Raw genomic sequence first — 18,426 nt, 5'->3', positions numbered from 1 at the left:
AAAAGTTTGTCAAATTAAACTATAAAATCTTCTAAATTGTGGATTATATTTAAAAAAAAATGTAATCTGTCAATTGACAGAAATTTAGAAAAACGTTTTTAAATCGCAGAAGTAAGAGGCACAAAAGCTAGAAGCGCTACGCAAACTGTCCACGCTAAAAGATGAATCGCCTCAGAACGATTTAAGACAGAAAGAAAAACAAATTCCAGGCAACTGGAAGCTCTGCCAATAAATTTCACTTGTTCTTTACTCTCTGGCGTTTGCACGGTGGAATATATTCGAATATTTCGTGCTTATTATTAGGTTATTGAAAAAATGGGCGGTCTCTGTTTCCACAGAAACAGTAATACCTGTTGATTTAGCATGGCAGCTAGCATGAAAACGATTATTAAACAAATACGATTTCTACAGGAATCCTTTGGTAAGTGAACATGAGAGACGGTGTAGTGTTTGCTACAGGTTATGAAATGTATCTTTGCTGCTCATCTGAACAAAAGTTTAAGCAACTGCAAGGTAGTGAATTTCACCGAGTTCTTTCGAACTGTAATTTATCATCATCATCATCATCCACAACACAAGCCGTGGACGAACACGAGCTCGAGCTGCAGTGTGTCGTCACATAGAACTGACTCCTTTATTAAGTACAGCAATATGATGCATTTGCACAGGAAATAAATCAACACCTTTAAAACACAGAATACAGTATGGCATAAAATGCATAAAAAAAAAAAGTACCAGGTAGGACAGAATTCATGTGCACTTTTGTGTCTTAGTGTTCTTCTTCACTTAGCTCTCCACGAGCACATACAGTGTGATGTCTACAGTGAGACCAACCAGAGCCTGGCTCGCACCGCTTTACTGTCCGGTCGGCTCTGATTTCCTTCTACATGTAAACATGTCTCTTTCTGCCTGGGAAGGAGGCCACGCCCCCTGACATTAAACCACATCCTCCTCAGCTCCGCTTACTCCGTAACCGACCGGTCCCTGTTTTTTTTTTTTTGTTCTCTTAGGCTTACCTGATCATTTTTCAGTAGGAAAGAAAAGTCATTCAGACAAGTGCACGGACGTGGGGGCAGGGCCTGTCTGAGGCCTGCAGGGGGGGGTGGGGCATAATTAAGATTTCCTGGGCACATGGTCTGATGGAGTACACAGGATTGGTCTCATCTCCATCAGCAGGGCCTGGAAAGGTGCGCGATGGGAAAGGCGATGTGAGGTGAAGGTGTGGGGTTGAGCTGTGGGCGGGGCCTTTCTAAAAGAGGCGGGGTTTCAGGTGTAACGCGGCATCTCACACTGCTCGCATCGGTTCAGAGCTGGGTGGTTGAGGAAAGTGCAGCTATCACAGCTCCACGGAGCGCCCTCAAAGTCCTCGTCAAGCTGCGGCGCCGGCTTCGGCCTTGGACCTGCTCCTCCTCCTGCATCTAACACACACATGAAGAGACAGACAGACAGGCAAACAGAGAGATAAAGAATGAGACAGACAGATAAACGGAACGAGAGAGGGGGGGGGGAGAAAGAGAGAGAGAGGGAAATAAACGAAGAGCGAGGAAATTCCCGACCCATCCCCGCATCATTCAGCAGTGACGCTCGGGTGCTAAAAGAGATGTTGCGTTGACGAGAAAGCGTTTATGGGTAACATGATACCACAGCACTTCACCTTCATCTCAGAATCACCGAAGGTCGGAGGGAATTAAAGCGAGACGGCGAGCGGGGGGAAGACAGTAAGTGCTAAATTGAGAGAGAGAGAGAGAGAGAGAGAGAGAGAGAAATAAATCGATAAGGTATTTAAGGAGCGGAGCGGATGGAGGACGTCTCCTACTGCAGCTCACAGGAGAAAGAGGAGCAGATTCTCGCTGAACTCTACAGCAGCGTGTCAGAGGTTTCTTTTAACGGTTATGGAAGGAGTCTCCAGTGTCAGAGCTTTACATCAGAGGGGGTTTATATCCTTCTCTCTAACTATTAATCTCCATCAATACATCTCTTTAACTACATCTATATCTCTCCCTCCATTTATCCACAAATCTATCCATCTCTTCTTCTATCCATCTGTTGCTCTCTCCATATTTCTATACATCTCTCTATTCATGTCTTTTTAGATATCTCCATCTCTAAATCCGTCTCTCTCTCCATCAATCTCTCTTTCCCCCAATGACAGAACGGGAATAAATTTGGTTTGCCACTTTCCCTAACATTAAACAGCACGTAATCAGATATAAAGTGTGACGCATCAAACTCGAATAAGGGAATGGATCGTTATAGTTCGCCAAGTGCCGTGGTATACAAGATGATTATAATAATCCCATGTATATATATTAGGGCTGGTAAGCGTTTAAAATTTTTTATCTAATTAATTACACGATGTGGCGATTAATTAATCTAATTAATCGCATTTAATTGCATATAACTATTAGTTGAGGATTTCCCCAAAATGTCATTTAAAATGATTGTGTTTGAGGAAGATTGAACACAAGCCTATCACTTAGCCTACAATGGAAGTAACATCGCAATTCGAAAAGCATCCATTAACCCCTTGTCTTCCACAACGTTAACAGGCCTACAGTCCATTGCAATCCATTTAGATATTGCATTTGTTAGTGTTTCTGAGGACGACTTACTTAATTTGCGGCGGTTTTCAGTCAGCGTGGTTTGGCGGATGCTTGCCTGCAGCATCCGGGGTCGTGCTAACTGAAGAGCTCGCGATATGTTGTGAGTTCAGGTGGTATTTCATGCTAGAACTATGCAAATTCCTTATTGCAGAGAACGCAAAGGACTTTGGTTTTTATCAGTGGCTCCAGAAAGCCAGGCAGATCGGTGTCGTTTGGCATCATGCTTGACTAACTCGCCACTACAGCTTATTGCAAGATGTGTAGTCGTTGGTACAGGTGTGGGGAGGGGTGGGGCGCATTAAATGTGTTAGATATTAATGCGTTATTTTTTTCTCATAATTAATTAATCTAATTAACGCGTTAAATTACCAGCCCTAATATTTATATTAGTAGTTAAAACTAGTTTATATTCTCCACTGCTTTCAGATTTCCAGCGATTCTGGTTGCTCAAGATGGCCACTAGCGCCACGGTGCAGTATTCCATCACCGATTATAAGGGACAGGAAGTCCCAGTGTCCTAAATCACATTGTGAATATTACACATAAGTTGCTCATAAATAAAAGGCTCTTGCTTTTTCCTCACCTTTTTTAGGTCGGACGACCGGACCAGGCTGGATGTTATCGTAAAAGTTGTTCATGGCTTTAGGGTCAAACTTTCCTGAACAAAAAAAAAAAAAAAGAGAAAAAGACAAAAGAAACAGAGCTCTGATGAATCCACCATTCCATCATATCTACGATATGATTAAAATGCACTCGGTTCGTGAATAAACCAAAGTGACTGTGAGAAATGTTCAGTTCATCAAAAACATCCTGATACTTGGATAAGAAACAGGCCAAAGACTGAGAATAGCATCAACCTTAAAACCTATTAAGCTCAGAAAATTAAAACAGGGACGTTACAGTTAACTTGTTGTGACACGCTGAACGTCAAGTGTGGACATATTACAGCTCCGTACAGTCCGACGTTAAAGAAAGCTTCGGCTTGTCATTAGATTTCTGCTATGAATAAGAGCTTAATGACTTTACGACATATTGATTTTTTCCTCCCTTCAGGAGACAAAACTGCAAACCGCTGCAATTACAAAACTTTTCTGTAACAAAGATGTTACGTAGAGTAATTAATAATAAAGAGCGTACGTAAACCCACAGCGACCAGGAAGAGCGCATTAATCGCTATCAGATGATAATGAACATACTAGTGTCTTAGATCTGACGCTTTATTAAACGCTCCTAACTTCACACTTGTGTAAGATGAACTCGTTTGGAACACACTATTTTTTTTATTTCGTATTAAACATGAAACGTTCCCTGTCCTCTGTGACAGAAAGCGAGGACACGAATGAGACGGCTAAACGACCGCTGATTCGAGCTTCCGGACTGTCGATCGTTCCTGACACGTGTCGATCGGCTCATCTGGGATTTTTCCTCATCTGCTCTCCTGCTCCATAATCTTGTTCTGACTGTTGGACGTTTAATGTTTAACTACAAGTAAGAACAGGTTACAAGCACAAAATAATCAAATCTCACGGATTCAGATTTACCTTTAGACTGCAGGAGGTCGGTCTCCTTCAAGGTGCAGTCGATGTTGATCTGCAGCTGTCTGTTTTGTGTCCGGACTCTGGTCATATCTTCAGGCTGGAAGACACACAGACAAACAGAGGGGCAGGACATACAGACACAGACAGACAGAGGGGCAGGACACACAGACACAAACAGACAGAGGGGCAGGACACACAGACACAGACAGACAGAGGGGCAGGACATACAGACAGACAGAGGGGCAGGACACACAGACACAGACAGAGGGGCAGGACACACAGACACAGACAGAGGGGCAGGACATACAGGCAAACAGAAAGGCAGGACACACAGGCAAACAGAGGGGCAGGACACACAGACACAGACAGAGGGGCAGGACATACAGGCAAACAGAAGGGCAGGACACACAGGCAAACAGAGGGGCAGGACACACAGGCAAACAGAGGGGCAGGACACACAGGCAAACAGAGGGGCAGGACACACAGGCAAACAGAGGGGCAGGACACACAGGCAAACAGAGGGGCAGGACACACAGGCAAACAGAGGGGCAGGACACACAGGCAAACAGAGGGGCAGGACACACAGGCAAACAGAGGGGCAGGACACACAGGCAAACAGAGGGGCAGGACACACAGGCAAACAGAGGGGCAGGACACACAGGCAAACAGAGGGGCAGGACACACAGGCAAACAGAGGGGCAGGACACACAGGCAAACAGAGGGGCAGGACACACAGGCAAACAGAGGGGCAGGACACACGGGCACAGAAAGACAGGGGGCAGGACACACGGGCACAGAAAGACAGGGGGCAGGACACACAGACACAAAGACAGAGGAGCAGGACACAGGCACAGAAAGACAGAGGGGCAGGACACACAGGCACAGACAGACAGAGGGGCAGGACACACAGGCACAGAGACACAGAAGGGCAGGACACACAGACAGAAAGACAGAGGGGCAGGACACGCAGACACAGACAGACAGAGGGGCAGGACACACAGGCACAGAAAATCAGAGGGGCAGGACACACAGGCACAGACAGACAGAGGGGCAGGACACACAGGCACAGACAGACAGAGGGGCAAGACACAGGCACAGAAAGACAGAGGGGCAGGACACAATTAACAGGAATATATGGAAAAAAAACTGGGAACATAAAAAAAATACAGAGTTTCCTATAACAAGGAACTATAATTTAATTTAAAAAAATCTTGCAGCATAATTTTGTTTAAAACAAGAAGATTTAATGCAATTTAAGTTGACTTGTACCCTACGTTCCTCTGTCACTTGCACACAGCACACTGCTTACTGGAAGGCCATTGAGGCCAAACCCCCTGCAGGTACTTACGTTCTTCCATAACATGCACAGTAACACTTTATTTTAGGGTCATTTAACTAGTTGCTTATTAGCATGAATATTAATAGAATATTGGCTATTTATTAGTACTTATTAGGCATATATTAATGCTTTATTCTACATTCTTAATTGTACCCAATACCTAAACTTAATAACTACCTTACTGACTCTTAATAAGCAGTAAATTAGGAGTGCTACAACATGCACAGATCCTTTGATTAAGTTCCCGAGGAAATTTACCGGAAACTTTCCGCCCCTTTGCAACCCTAGTGTTGACTGATGACTTCTTGCTAATGGAACAATATTAATGAGCACTTCATCTGTGATTTGTTTTAATGGCACGTCAGCATCCACGGCTACTTTCACGTGCCGTAAATCCTTACGCCGTTACAGCAAGGAAAACGTACAACTTTTTAACAGTGTCAGCTACAACAGTTACTGTATGTAAGGTTCTTCACTCAGTAACAATTTGTTCAACAACACACCTCCGTGTCATGCACAAAGACAGACACGGTGACAGACGTGCCTCCTCATTCTCACTGGCTGAATATGGATAAGACGCTTTATTAGAATGAGGAGTCACAGAAACAGGAGTTTCTCTTCTGAGCGCATTTTATTGAAGCTGCTGTTTAATGAGGAACAAAATTTAAAAAAAATAAATAAATCACTGACTGCACCTTTAATGATGGTATTTACAGAATACATACTGTCATCTATAACACCATCATTTTACAGACATGAACCCTGTGGTGTGTGTGTGTGTGTGTGTGTGCGCGAGCTCACCCGTGGGATAAGGCAGGAGCTGTTAACACGCCTGAAACGCCTCTGCAGTGCGTCGTACTCCATTTCATTGACTTCGCTCTTCAGCTGCTCCAGCTTCTGCTGCTCAGATAGCAGCTCCTTCAGCAGACGCTCCATCCGCGCACGCTGGTGCAGTAACAAGGCTACAGGTCACACAGACAACAAATCCGGATCAAAACCGGCCGGACCCAGATTGGCGCACACACACAAGAACTTTTAAGGTCACACAGCTCTAACCAATGCTGCGGATAGTTTGTAACCATGACAACAGGTCAATCAGAATTCAACACAAATGCTGTGTGAGTATTGACAGTATCAGTGTTATTTTTATATTGTTGTGCTGCTAAATGTAAACAGGATTTTGTATGCTACCCTGAGTGTACGCGTAGTCGTCTGAGCCGGAGCTGGACCGTCGGGGCATGTGGCTGATGTGGCTAACGCCGCTGCCCGGTGGGGCAGAGATGGGCAGGATGGGGGCAGGAGCACCGTGTTTCTCACCCTGATCCACGATATTCAGGAGCGACTCGGTCTCCACAGGTGGAGATGGTGATCCCGATCCCAGCTGCTGGCCTGGTCCCATTTTAATCTTAATGTAGGCGGCATTTCCAGGCTGGGGAGAGGAGGCGGGGCGGGGGCGTGCGCCGCCCAGATACACGCCCGGGTGAAAGGATGTGCCGGGGGGTGGGGCCATGCTAATAGCCCTGGATGGTGAGCTTGGAGAAGGGCTGTTGGGCATGTAGAGCGTCCCCTGAGGCCCAGGGTTGGGGGAGTTACTGCGCTTCCGCCCGTCCAGTGTGATCTCGATCTGGTTCTTCATGGAGCTTTTGGTGGGCATGTAGGGCCTGTAGGGGACGTGCTGGTATGGCATGTTGGGCAGGGTGGGAGGGCTGATGGGTAAAAAGGTGTGATGCTGGGGTGAGCTGTAGGGTGACTGGTATGGTGGAGTGCTGTAGGGTGAGGGAGAGTACACGGGTGCGCCGGACGCTGCCCAGGGTGTGGGCTGAGGACTCTGAGAAGGAGAAGGGCGCATATACAGGGCATTCCCACTGTTCCCGTACGTGCCAGGAGGAATCTGAAGCGCCTGAGGGGCAGAGGGGATGTTGGAGGACAGAGCCAGAGTGATGGGGGTCATGTAGCGAGAGGGCACGGGGGTGTAGGTGGGTGAAATGCCCTGCGCCTGCACAGGCGGAGGCGTGCTGGCCGAACGCGTATGGTCGCTCATGAAGTAGGAGGTGTAGCCGGTGTTAGAGTTGGCGTTGGCGTTCTCAGGCGGAGGGAAGCCGCCGACGCTGATGTGCAGCATGCGGTTGCGGCTCACGTGCACGTCCTCCGGACTGTGGAATTCCTCGTACAGGTAGCGACTGCTCTCCTGAGCCAGCAGGTGGCAGCACACCTCCAGGTTGTTGTTATTCTGAAGACAGAAAAAAAAATCTTAATAAATGAAAAACCACGTTAATAATAAAAGTTTTTATAAAACCTTTTACCTTTAGGCAAAATGTGTCGATTTAAAGAAAGAAAATCACTAAACTGCACCTTTAATAATGTTTCACTCCCTCACTTTCACTGTCTAGTGAGCACAAGGACACGATTCTCATCGATAAAACCTTCTCAGTATTTTAATCTTTAATCAGGTTTAAACATCTAATCGAAGTTCCTCTAAGCAAATATTCAAGAAGGAATAAATAAATAAAATGTGACGTGACATTTTTAATATAATATTTAACTTTAATATTTATTACATTTTATATTTTAATCGGTTATTAACTTATTACAAATAACTTTAATATATTTATTAGCTCGACAATTATGAGCAATATATAAAATAAATATAATTAGATTATTTTTAGCTATTAAAATGACGAATGATGATTTTTTTATTATTAATTTGATCATTTGTATTTTTTGTACTGTTTTATAAAAGGCAATTACATGTGTGTTCATTTATTTACCCAAACGTTTCAAATTTTATAATTTTTTTTAATAAATGTGAATCTTTTGTATTAAATAAAAGATACATATAGAATTGTGTTGTGATAAACAGAATCCTCCTATAAGTGATTAAATTCTTACAGCTTTATAATGATGAATTTTTGATGACGGTTTGATTCAAAGCGCTTGATGTCCATGAGTCAGCGTTCTATAACAGGTATCAGAATTCCGGATTCTTCCTTCCTCTAATCATCAATTATTGACCAGAGAGTAAACATGAGTGAAGAGAACAAAGACTCAGCAGGAGGAGGAGGAGGAGGAGGAGGAGGAAGAGGAGGCCGGGTCGCTCACCATCTCTCTCTCTGTCTAGTCTTTAGCGTTACAGCTGATCACCTGCTTTATTTTTCCTCAGGATGAGCTCACCTGCAGAAGGCACTGGGACACGACGTTCTCTGGGATCTCAGGGAAACGCTGCTTCAGGTCTTGCAGGACGTGGAAGTCCAACTGCGGTGCTCCCTGTGCCATGCTGAGCCCACGGCCTTTACTGAGCTCGCAGCCGCAAGGGCAGCAGCTGCTCTTCTCTCATCACCTGCACACATGCACGCGCACACACACACACACACACACACACACACACACACACACTCAGTCAGCAATACAGATCAAGCACTTTCTTCACATGAACATGCGCGCGCACACACACACACACACGATGATGATAAAGCGCTGTAGAGCACGGAGCTCGGATGTGAGTAATGGAGCAGTGCCAGTGCAGAATTACCAGATGGTACATGGTGAGAGGCAAAATGAGCAGTGAGTGGTGAAAAAACTGCTGCTTTTGAGAGAAAAATAAACCTACACTTACTAAATTGTTAAAATATCCAGAGAACAGAGTAGTCTTGATCAGATCTGGACCAGCTTTAGAATCACAGCTCTAAAGACTCAACCTTACTGAACACCTCTCCACAACATCCCAGCATCAGAGTCTGATCTCACTTATGCTCCTATCGAATGGGTGAACGATCACAAATCCCCACAACCAAATCTCGTGGAATAGTGATCTTGTGTTAATGTTGCTCATCACTGTACATCAGTGAACGCCATAAAACTGTGTGTCTTTATCTTTTGTTGGAAGACATGCGACGAAATATCTTCCACACAAGTTGGCCTGATTTTCACTTTCAATTTATTTGTCCTCATTTGTCTGCAGTCCCATGATCTGATTGAACATGTCCACCAACATATTGGCCTGTAACTGAAAAACTGCAGCACATAAATCAGAACAATCAATGTTTTTTTAAAGAACGTGTTGAATTTCACCTCAGATGATGATGCAGAAGATGAGATGAAGAATCCAGCATAAAGTTTCTCTCACATCTCACTTCATTCTTTCCACACGAGGTAAAAACTGGTGATTACTTTCCTAATAAGTCATGTTCCAGACGTGACTTATTCCTCGGCGATTTGTCGTGTTACTGAGTGAGAAGCGTCAACATCTCAGTCCTGAAGATGGCTGAAATCAAGCGGTCACTGTGATCACACTTGAGACTCCTTTCGAATACGATACTAAAACCTCTGGCCAGCTGTGAGAGGAACTTATTAAACTCATTTACACGGTCATGAAATGCTAAACCTCTTAAGCGGATTAACCAAAGTGCTGATAAAGACCTGATCCTGAATTCGATCCAAGACACATTCTAAACTCAGAGCAGGACATCATTCAAATCTGTATTCAATCATTTTGTCACATTATTCACGGACAATGTGCTAAATCTACAGACAAATAGCTTCAACCTAAGACAAGGATAAAGAGTAGATTTGAAAGGCAGAAGATGGAGTTAATGAATACATGTTAATCCAATAAAGTGCATTTCGGTGTATTTTTTTGTTCTGTCAATCTTGAGCTAAACAAACGTGCTAATTAATCTCACCTCATGTTAGCATTAATGCTCACACATTACAACTATTCTACACATTAATCGACAGGATTTTTAACTGTCTAGTGAGACATATGAATGATTATTTTATAGATTTGCAGAACGTCTTTTTCTGATGATGATGTGCAAAGCAACGCGATGACTAGCTATAGCAACAACTAGCAATAACTAGCAGGCTAACGTCGCTTATCTCTTTCTTTTCTTACATGATACATAACTTATAATATATTTAACAAACAGTACAGAAACACAAGAATATGACTGAACGTGTAAAACTGGCTAGTTCTATTAAATCCTAATCTATTTAGCGTTAGCTAGCGTGTACCACAGATTATCAGTACAGAACTTCGGAATCGGTTCAACAAAATGTATCGATTCTCTAAACACAACCGATCCGACTCCTAAGCTTTAAAGATCCTTCTACATGCCTTATCGTTCATACAACAGTCTCTGACGTGTATTATGGATGATGTACTACGTAGCGTGTGGTTCTGTACAATGATCAACAAATTGCTTGTTTATCGTTTCCCTTTACGATAACATTATAATCGAATCGAGTCTTTTAGGAATCAGAGTCGAGCGAAGAGTTCAGGAACCGAACAGTCCCGCTATGGCGTTAGCAACGACGTGTCTGTTAGCTGGCAACAACGTAGCGGTTGCTATAGCAAGACAATCAAGTCTAGTTTAGCAGAAACATCCACAAGACCGGAAACATTAATCTCCCGATGTCTTAAATTAATCTGTATACCCTATTAGGAGTCACCTGTCTGTATTAAGTCTCTTTAAACAGTCAGAACACTGAATAACTGCCCAAACCGGAAACAAACAAACCGTCACCTGACGGACAGCAGCAATAAACCACGAAAACACACATAATAAAGAATAATAACATTAGGATTTAATAGCAGTAAAGAAGAGTAAGGGATTAAAATAACATGGACCGACTTATGTGTGGAAGTTGTAGATATTATGATGTAGAAACGTTAACGCTGCTGCAGGAAAACGGATCATTCGACTGTGTGACACCAAACAGACGCGTTATTTAACCACTGAACCGCCATCAGACTGAACATACTTCGGTATAAACGTGAACAAATCAGAACAGAAGCTCAGGAAAACCAAGCTAAAGTGTAGCCCAGGTGCCTAAACCAGTTAGCACACGATTAGCCACTTAGCACACGATTAGCCACTTAGCACACGAGAACTGTTACCGTGATGCGGCTCCTCGTTGCCATTGAAGTCCAGTGCAGGTATTCGGTGTTTGTTTTCTGCTCCACGCGATTATAAAAATCAGTAACAGCGTTCTGTAAAATGCTTCAGATTCCGCAGCAGCTTTAACAGGCTACAAGCTAAACTCACCAAACCCGCTGCCGCTCACCGTAATTTTGTTTAGTTTATCCGCAGACCGAGCGGGACATTACTGCCACCTAGCGGCACGGAGAGGCGGCAAACGCTTTAACCGTGCACAGCGCAGTCAAGTGACCGCGTGTGAAAATAAAATAAAAACATTGAACTCACTACAATGAGCTTAAAAAAAAACAATCTCAAATGTTGCATCGACTAAAATTCTATTCTGTTAAAGACAACTCTATTCTATATCACCTCATTCTAATGATTGATTTTTTATTGATTATACCGAACTCTCTTCTGTATATATTATTTTATGTAGAACTCTATTCTATATATATAATATATTCTGCAGAACTCTATTCTATATATAATATATTCTGTAAAACTCTATTCTATATATAACATATTATGTAGAACTCTATTCTGTATATAATATATCTGTAGAACTCTATTCTATGTATAATATATCTGTAGAACTCTATTCTATATATAATATATCTGTAGAACTCTATTCTATATATATATATTCTGCAGAACTCTATTCTATATATATAATATATTCTGCAGAACACTATTCTATATATATATAATATATTCTGCAGAACTCTATTCTATATATATAATATATTCTGTAGAACTCTATTCTATATATAATATATTCTGTAGAACTCTATTCTCTATATATAATATATTCTGCAGAACTCTATTCTATATATATAATATATTCTGTAGAACTCTATTCTATATAATATATTCTATATATATAATATATTCTGCAGAACACTATTCTATATATATATAATATATTCTGCAGAACTCTATTCTATATATATAATATATTCTGTAGAACTCTATTCTATATATAATATATTCTGTAGAACTCTATTCTCTATATATAATATATTCTGCAGAACTCTATTCTATATATATAATATATTCTGTAGAACTCTATTCTATATAATATATTCTATATATATAATATATTCTGTAGAACTCTATTCTATATATAATATATTCTGCATAACACTATTCTATATATATATAATATATTCTGCAGAACTTTATTCTATATATAATATATTCTGTAGAACTCTATTCTATATATAACATATTATGTAGAACTCTATTCTGTATATAATATATCTGTAGAACTCTATTCTATGTATAATATATCTGTAGAACTCTATTCTATATATAATATATCTGTAGAACTCTATTCTATATATATATATTCTGCAGAACTCTATTCTATATATATAATATATTCTGCAGAACACTTCTATATATATATAATATATTCTGCAGAACTCTATTCTATATATATAATATATTCTGTAGAACTCTATTCTATATATAATATATTCTGTAGAACTCTATTCTCTATATATAATATATTCTGCAGAACTCTATTCTATATATATAATATATTCTGTAGAACTCTATTCTATATAATATATTCTATATATATAATATATTCTGCAGAACACTATTCTATATATATATAATATATTCTGCAGAACTCTATTCTATATATATAATATATTCTGTAGAACTCTATTCTATATATAATATATTCTGTAGAACTCTATTCTCTATATATAATATATTCTGCAGAACTCTATTCTATATATATAATATATTCTGTAGAACTCTATTCTATATAATATATTCTATATATATAATATATTCTGTAGAACTCTATTCTATATATAATATATTCTGCATAACACTATTCTATATATATATAATATATTCTGCAGAACTTTATTCTATATATAATATATTCTGTAGAACTCTATTCTATATATAATATATTCTGCAGAACTCTATTCTATATATATAATATATTCTGTAGAACTCTATTCTATATATAATATATTCTGTAGAACTCTATTCTATATATAATATATTCTGTAGAACTCTATTCTATATATAATATATTCTGCAGAACTCTATTCTACATATAATATATTCTGTAAAACTCTAATCTATATCTAACATTATGTAGAGCTCTATTCTATATATAATATAGTTCTGTAGAACTCTATTCTATATATAATATAGTTCTGTAGAACTCTATTCTATATATAATATATTCTGTAGAACTCTATTCTATATATAATATAGTTCTGTAGAACTCTATTCTATATATAATATATTCTGTAGAACTCTATTCTATATATAATATAGTTCTGTAGAACTCTATTCTATATATAATATATTCTGTAGAACTCTATTCTATATATAATATATTCTGTAGAACTCTATTCTATATATAATATATTCTGTAGAACCCTACTATATACTCATTCTGGCCTATTGGGGAATGCAGAAATGTATTTTACACAAATTCTATTCTGCAGTATTTTTTCTGTTATATTTTTGGTGTTTATGTTTATTGATTATATTCGGGTCTGTATTTTCTAGTCCACTCTGTTGTCTGTTCCTCTCTGTTTGTGCAGCCTTTTTCAACATTATAAAATCCTACACAACTACTATTATCTTTAATATAACTGTATTGATAATAAAAAAAAAATATTTTGTAAAGTTTTGTGATGTAGCTCTGTATTTTCTGTAGCTCCTGTAGAGGGCAGCAGAGTGCAGAAAGAAAAGTCCTTTTTTTACATTACAGATCGATCAGGTTTTAAAACGGCACACAGTTAATACGTTCACAGGGGTGTGTGTGTGTGTGTGTGTGTGTGTGTGTGTGTGTGTGTGTGTGTGTGTGTGTGTGTGTGTGTGTGTGTGTGTGTGTGTCTATGTGTGTGTTCTTTATAAATACCCTCCACATCACCTCATCCTTGTATACTGTTTGTTTTTGTCCCAGGATCAGACGTGTAACTGTATGAGAGCAGTGAATCATCATGGGAAAGTTATTCAGGATTGATAAGTCACTGTGGGCAGGACGCCAGCGCTCCCTCTCTCTTACACACCCTCATTTAGCCTCCACACATGTAGCAGAGACGGAGACCCGTTCAGCACAAAACGGGTGCCAAAACTTATTAAGCACTGAAGCACTCGTACTAACTGAGCCATTTTCTAACAAGCTGATATCCTCCCAAAACTTACAGCAGATGGATTTACTGCATTGGTATCTTAGAAAAGAAAACAATCCTGAAGGTGATGGAGCATTAGATGAGTTAAATAGACAATGTTGTCACCATGAAGATGATTCCTTTCCTAAAATGTCCCCAGTGTTTTATACATCTTATACCATAGAAATTTGGTAACACGTTATTTATTTTATTACATAAACATGTTATGTCCCACATCTCGTGCTGTTGCTATAGAAAAGATCGAGCTTGTTAATATAAAGCTGCTCTGCTGTTAGAGAGACAAAAAACATGTTCTTCTGACCAATCACAATCTGACCAATAATTCGGTATAAAGGGGTTTTAAAAATATAAAGCTTTAGATGTTTAGATGAAGGAAGATAAAGATAAAAAAAAAGGGATGGAGGGTTATGAGGGCTGTGTGGAGGCAAGACGATGGCAGCTGTGTGAGTGTGTGTGTGTGTGTGTGTGTGTGTGTGTGTGTGTATGTGTGTGTGTAGGCTAGCTGTCCTGTCTCTGATCTCTGCTCACAGGTGTGTGTTATTTTCAGCTGAACCCCTGTGCACTGCGCTTTGGCCTGAGGAACAGAGGAACAGAATCCAGAAACCTTGACGTCCCTCGAGAAAAGAAAGAGACGTTCATTTTTCTTTACAGTTTTATTCATTTTTTATTGCTTGATTTTGTGAATCTCTAAAAAGGCAGCACAGATTTTATCTTTTAGCTTTTTGGCTTGCAACAAAATCCAAATGACTTGCGGCTTTAGAGATAGGGAGGGAGAGGGAGAGGGAGAGAAAGAGAGAGAGAGAGAGTGTGTGTATGTGAGAGATAGAGAGACAGACTGAGAGAGATAGAGAGAGTGTATTTGAGAGAGAGAGAGAGAGAGAGAGAGAGAGAGTGTGTATGTGAGAGATAGAGAGACAGACTGAGAGAGATAGAGAGAGAGAGTGTATTTGAGAGAGAGAGAGAGAGAGAGAGAGAGAGAGAGAGAGAGAGTGTATGTGAGAGATAGAGAGACAGACTGAGAGAGATAGAGAGAGAGTGTATTTGAGAGAGAGAGTGTATTTGAGAGAGAGAGAGAGAGAGAGAGAGAGAGAGAGACGGGGCATAGAAGACTTTATTATCGCCACATGTACTGTATAAGTACATGTGGCGATAATAAGTGCAGGGTCAGAGTGCAGGGGCAGCTATGATACAGCGCCCCTGGAGCAGGGAGGGTTGAGGGCCTTGCTCAAAGTCCCAGCAGTGCAGCTTGGCTGTGCTGGGCCTTGAACCCCGATCAACAACCCAGAGCCTTAACCAGTTGAGCCACCACTGCCACAAAGACGCCTTCCCTCATACAATCTCCCGCTCCCTCCTCCTCTCTACCCATCTCCTCCCTTTCCTCCTCCTCTCTCTCTCTCCCACTCTCCTTCTCTCTCTCACTCTCTCCCCCTCCCTCTCTCTCTCCTCTCCCTCCTCATCTATCCCTCTCTCCTCTCTCTCCTCTCATCCCTCCTCCTCTCTCTCTCTCTTATTCTCTCTCTCTCTCTCTCTCTCTCTCTCTCTCTCTCTCTCTCTCTCTCTCTCTCTTTCTCTCTCTCTCTTATTCTGTCTCTCTCTCTCTCTGTCTCTCTTTCTCTCTCTTATTCTGTCTCTCTCTCTCTCTCTCTCCTAGTCTTATTCTATCTCTCCTCCTCTCTCTCCTCTCTCCTCCTCTCTCTCTCTCTCCTCCTCTATCGCCTCTCTCTCTCTCTCTCTCTCTCCTCTCTCTCTCGCTCTCTCTCTTTTTCCCGTCTCCATCCTCCTTTTCCATGTTCTCTTCTCGACCACACCACATTATTCACACAATGACTTTCTTCAAGGACAAAATATCAGTGTGAGAAGAAACAGCAGACAGAATTAGGTCTTACCTCAGAACCCATCTCCACCTGCTTCACTTGTTCAGTTCCAAATCATCTGATGATCTCAGACTCGAGTCCATGCTGATGAGTCTGATGATCAACTCAAGGTCTTAACGTCTACCTGAGGATGTTCTAATTACAAGTGAGGTCACAAATCAAAAATGGCCGCTCACAGCATCTATTATACTGAGTTTAGGCGGAACCTTCAAAGGAAAAATATAATATACATAAAACACATTTACACATTTAACACACACACACACACACACACACACACACACACACACACACACACACACACACACACACACACACACACACACACACACACACACCATCTCAACACACAAAAATTTTCTACAGTAATGTGAATCTAATGTCATTTTTAAAATCATGTTCTTTTCATTCTACTGACACTATGTGAGGCTCAGCTGTTAAACATGGCTGTGACTGTGTGTGTGTGTGTGTGTGTGTGTGTGTGTGTGTGTGTGTGTGTGTGTGTGTGTGTGTGTGTGTGTGTGTGTGTGTGTGTGTGTGTGTGTGTGTGCATGTTTGTCTTTTGGGCTCTGAGCAGTCGTGGTATTTATGTTATCAAAAAGTGTCAGGAAGATAACGCTGAGTAATAGCTCTTTACACACACACACACACACACACACACACACACACACACACACACACACACACACACACACACACACACACACACACACACACACACACACGCAAACCCACCCACCCCCCCAAAAAAAAAAAAAACCCCAAATATTTTTTATTTTCATGAAGTACTTCAAGTGTAAAACCAACAAAGACCCCAAAACCTTCAAAACAAAACATTTTTGTTTGTTTGTTTGTTTTGGTCTCCTGCAGTGTTTATTTCTGAAGTGTTAAATTAAATCTAGTATTTAATCCTCAGGCTGATAAACTAACAATTAGTATTATGTTGACTTGATGATGTTAAAGTAACTCCTACAGTGCTGAATTATTGCTGGTGGTGTTGAAATCCCTCCTTGTATTAAACTGTGTGATCCATCAGTTAGAGTTTTGTTTGTATTCATGAACTAAACAAACTCCTGTGGTGTTGAGTCAACATGTACACAGTAGTGTTGGGTGAACACTGTACCGATCACCTGCATGCACGTGGATTTTTAGTGTTACAACTCTTTCTGTGTTCAGTAAAGTGGTGTATTGAATTATCTCCTAAAGTGTTAGACTAAATTGAATAGAGTTGATTTAACCCCAACAGTGTTTACTTTAATCCTGCAGTATTTCATGATTACTGTAAGTGTTGAATTACCTGGCATGGTGTTGAATGTATAGTAGTGCTGAATGAATGTACCCGGTCTGCTGGTGTTGAGCTCACTCTGACTGATTTAACTTGTATGGTGTTGAGCTGGGGGGCATGGTGTCTTCCTCACACCTCCAGGGTCAGGGTTTGATTCCCGCCTCCGCCTTGTGTGTGTGGAGTTTGCATGTTCTCCCCGTGCCTCGGGGGTTTCCTCCGGGTACTCCGGTTTCCTCCCCCGGTCCAAAGACATGCATGGTAGGTTGATTGGCATCTCTGGAAAATTGTAGTGTGTGAGTGTGTGAGTGAATGAGAGTGTGTGTGCGCCCTGTGATGGGTTGGCACTCCGTCCAGGGTGTATCCTGCCTCGATGCCCGATGACGCCTGAGATAGGCACAGGCTCACCGTGACCCGAGAAGTAACTCATATGGTGTTGAGCTCACTCTAACTGATTTAACTCGTATGGTGTTGAGCTCACTCTCACAGTGAAGTAACTTTTTACAATGGTAACTGCTCTTGCTGTTGATTGAACTCTCACAGTGTTAAGTCATACAGTATTAAAATGACTTGTACTGTTGAGACGCTGTTGAGTGTTAAGTTTTAAATCTAGCTTTGAAATAACTCATTTCGTTTATTTGACCTGTGTGGTATTGAATTGTTCAGTGTTGAAATGACTCTCACTGAGTTGTGTTAAGA

At 40.9% G+C, this 18,426-nt stretch overlaps 1 protein-coding gene across 5 annotated transcripts; it reads right to left on the bottom strand.

Annotated features, from left to right (window-relative positions):
- Nucleotides 1-517: 517 nt before the first annotated feature.
- On the bottom strand, nucleotides 518-11,597 carry tab3 (TGF-beta activated kinase 1 (MAP3K7) binding protein 3). 5 transcript variants are annotated; one of them, XM_027154110.2, is made up of 7 exons: nucleotides 11,377-11,593; nucleotides 8,652-8,817; nucleotides 6,672-7,710; nucleotides 6,282-6,442; nucleotides 4,145-4,238; nucleotides 3,187-3,261; nucleotides 518-1,418 (listed from the first exon to the last, which is right to left on the bottom strand). In XM_027154110.2, the coding sequence occupies exons 2-7, from the start codon at nucleotides 8,751-8,753 to the stop codon at nucleotides 1,267-1,269; spliced, it is 1,623 nt and encodes a 540-aa protein (XP_027009911.1). In that variant the 5' UTR covers nucleotides 8,754-8,817; nucleotides 11,377-11,593; the 3' UTR covers nucleotides 518-1,266. The 5 variants fall into 5 exon arrangements, with proteins under 5 accessions (XP_027009911.1, XP_027009914.1, XP_027009912.1 ...); XM_027154113.2 differs by having other exon boundaries at nucleotides 11,544-11,565; XM_027154111.2 differs by lacking the exon at nucleotides 11,377-11,593 and adding an exon at nucleotides 9,549-10,307.
- Nucleotides 11,598-18,426: the final 6,829 nt, after the last annotated feature.

This window comes from Tachysurus fulvidraco, chromosome 14 (assembly GCF_022655615.1).
Source record: "Tachysurus fulvidraco isolate hzauxx_2018 chromosome 14, HZAU_PFXX_2.0, whole genome shotgun sequence".
Lineage (NCBI taxonomy): Eukaryota > Metazoa > Chordata > Actinopteri > Siluriformes > Bagridae > Tachysurus > Tachysurus fulvidraco.
This window is presented reverse-complemented; position numbering and strand designations above follow the sequence as displayed.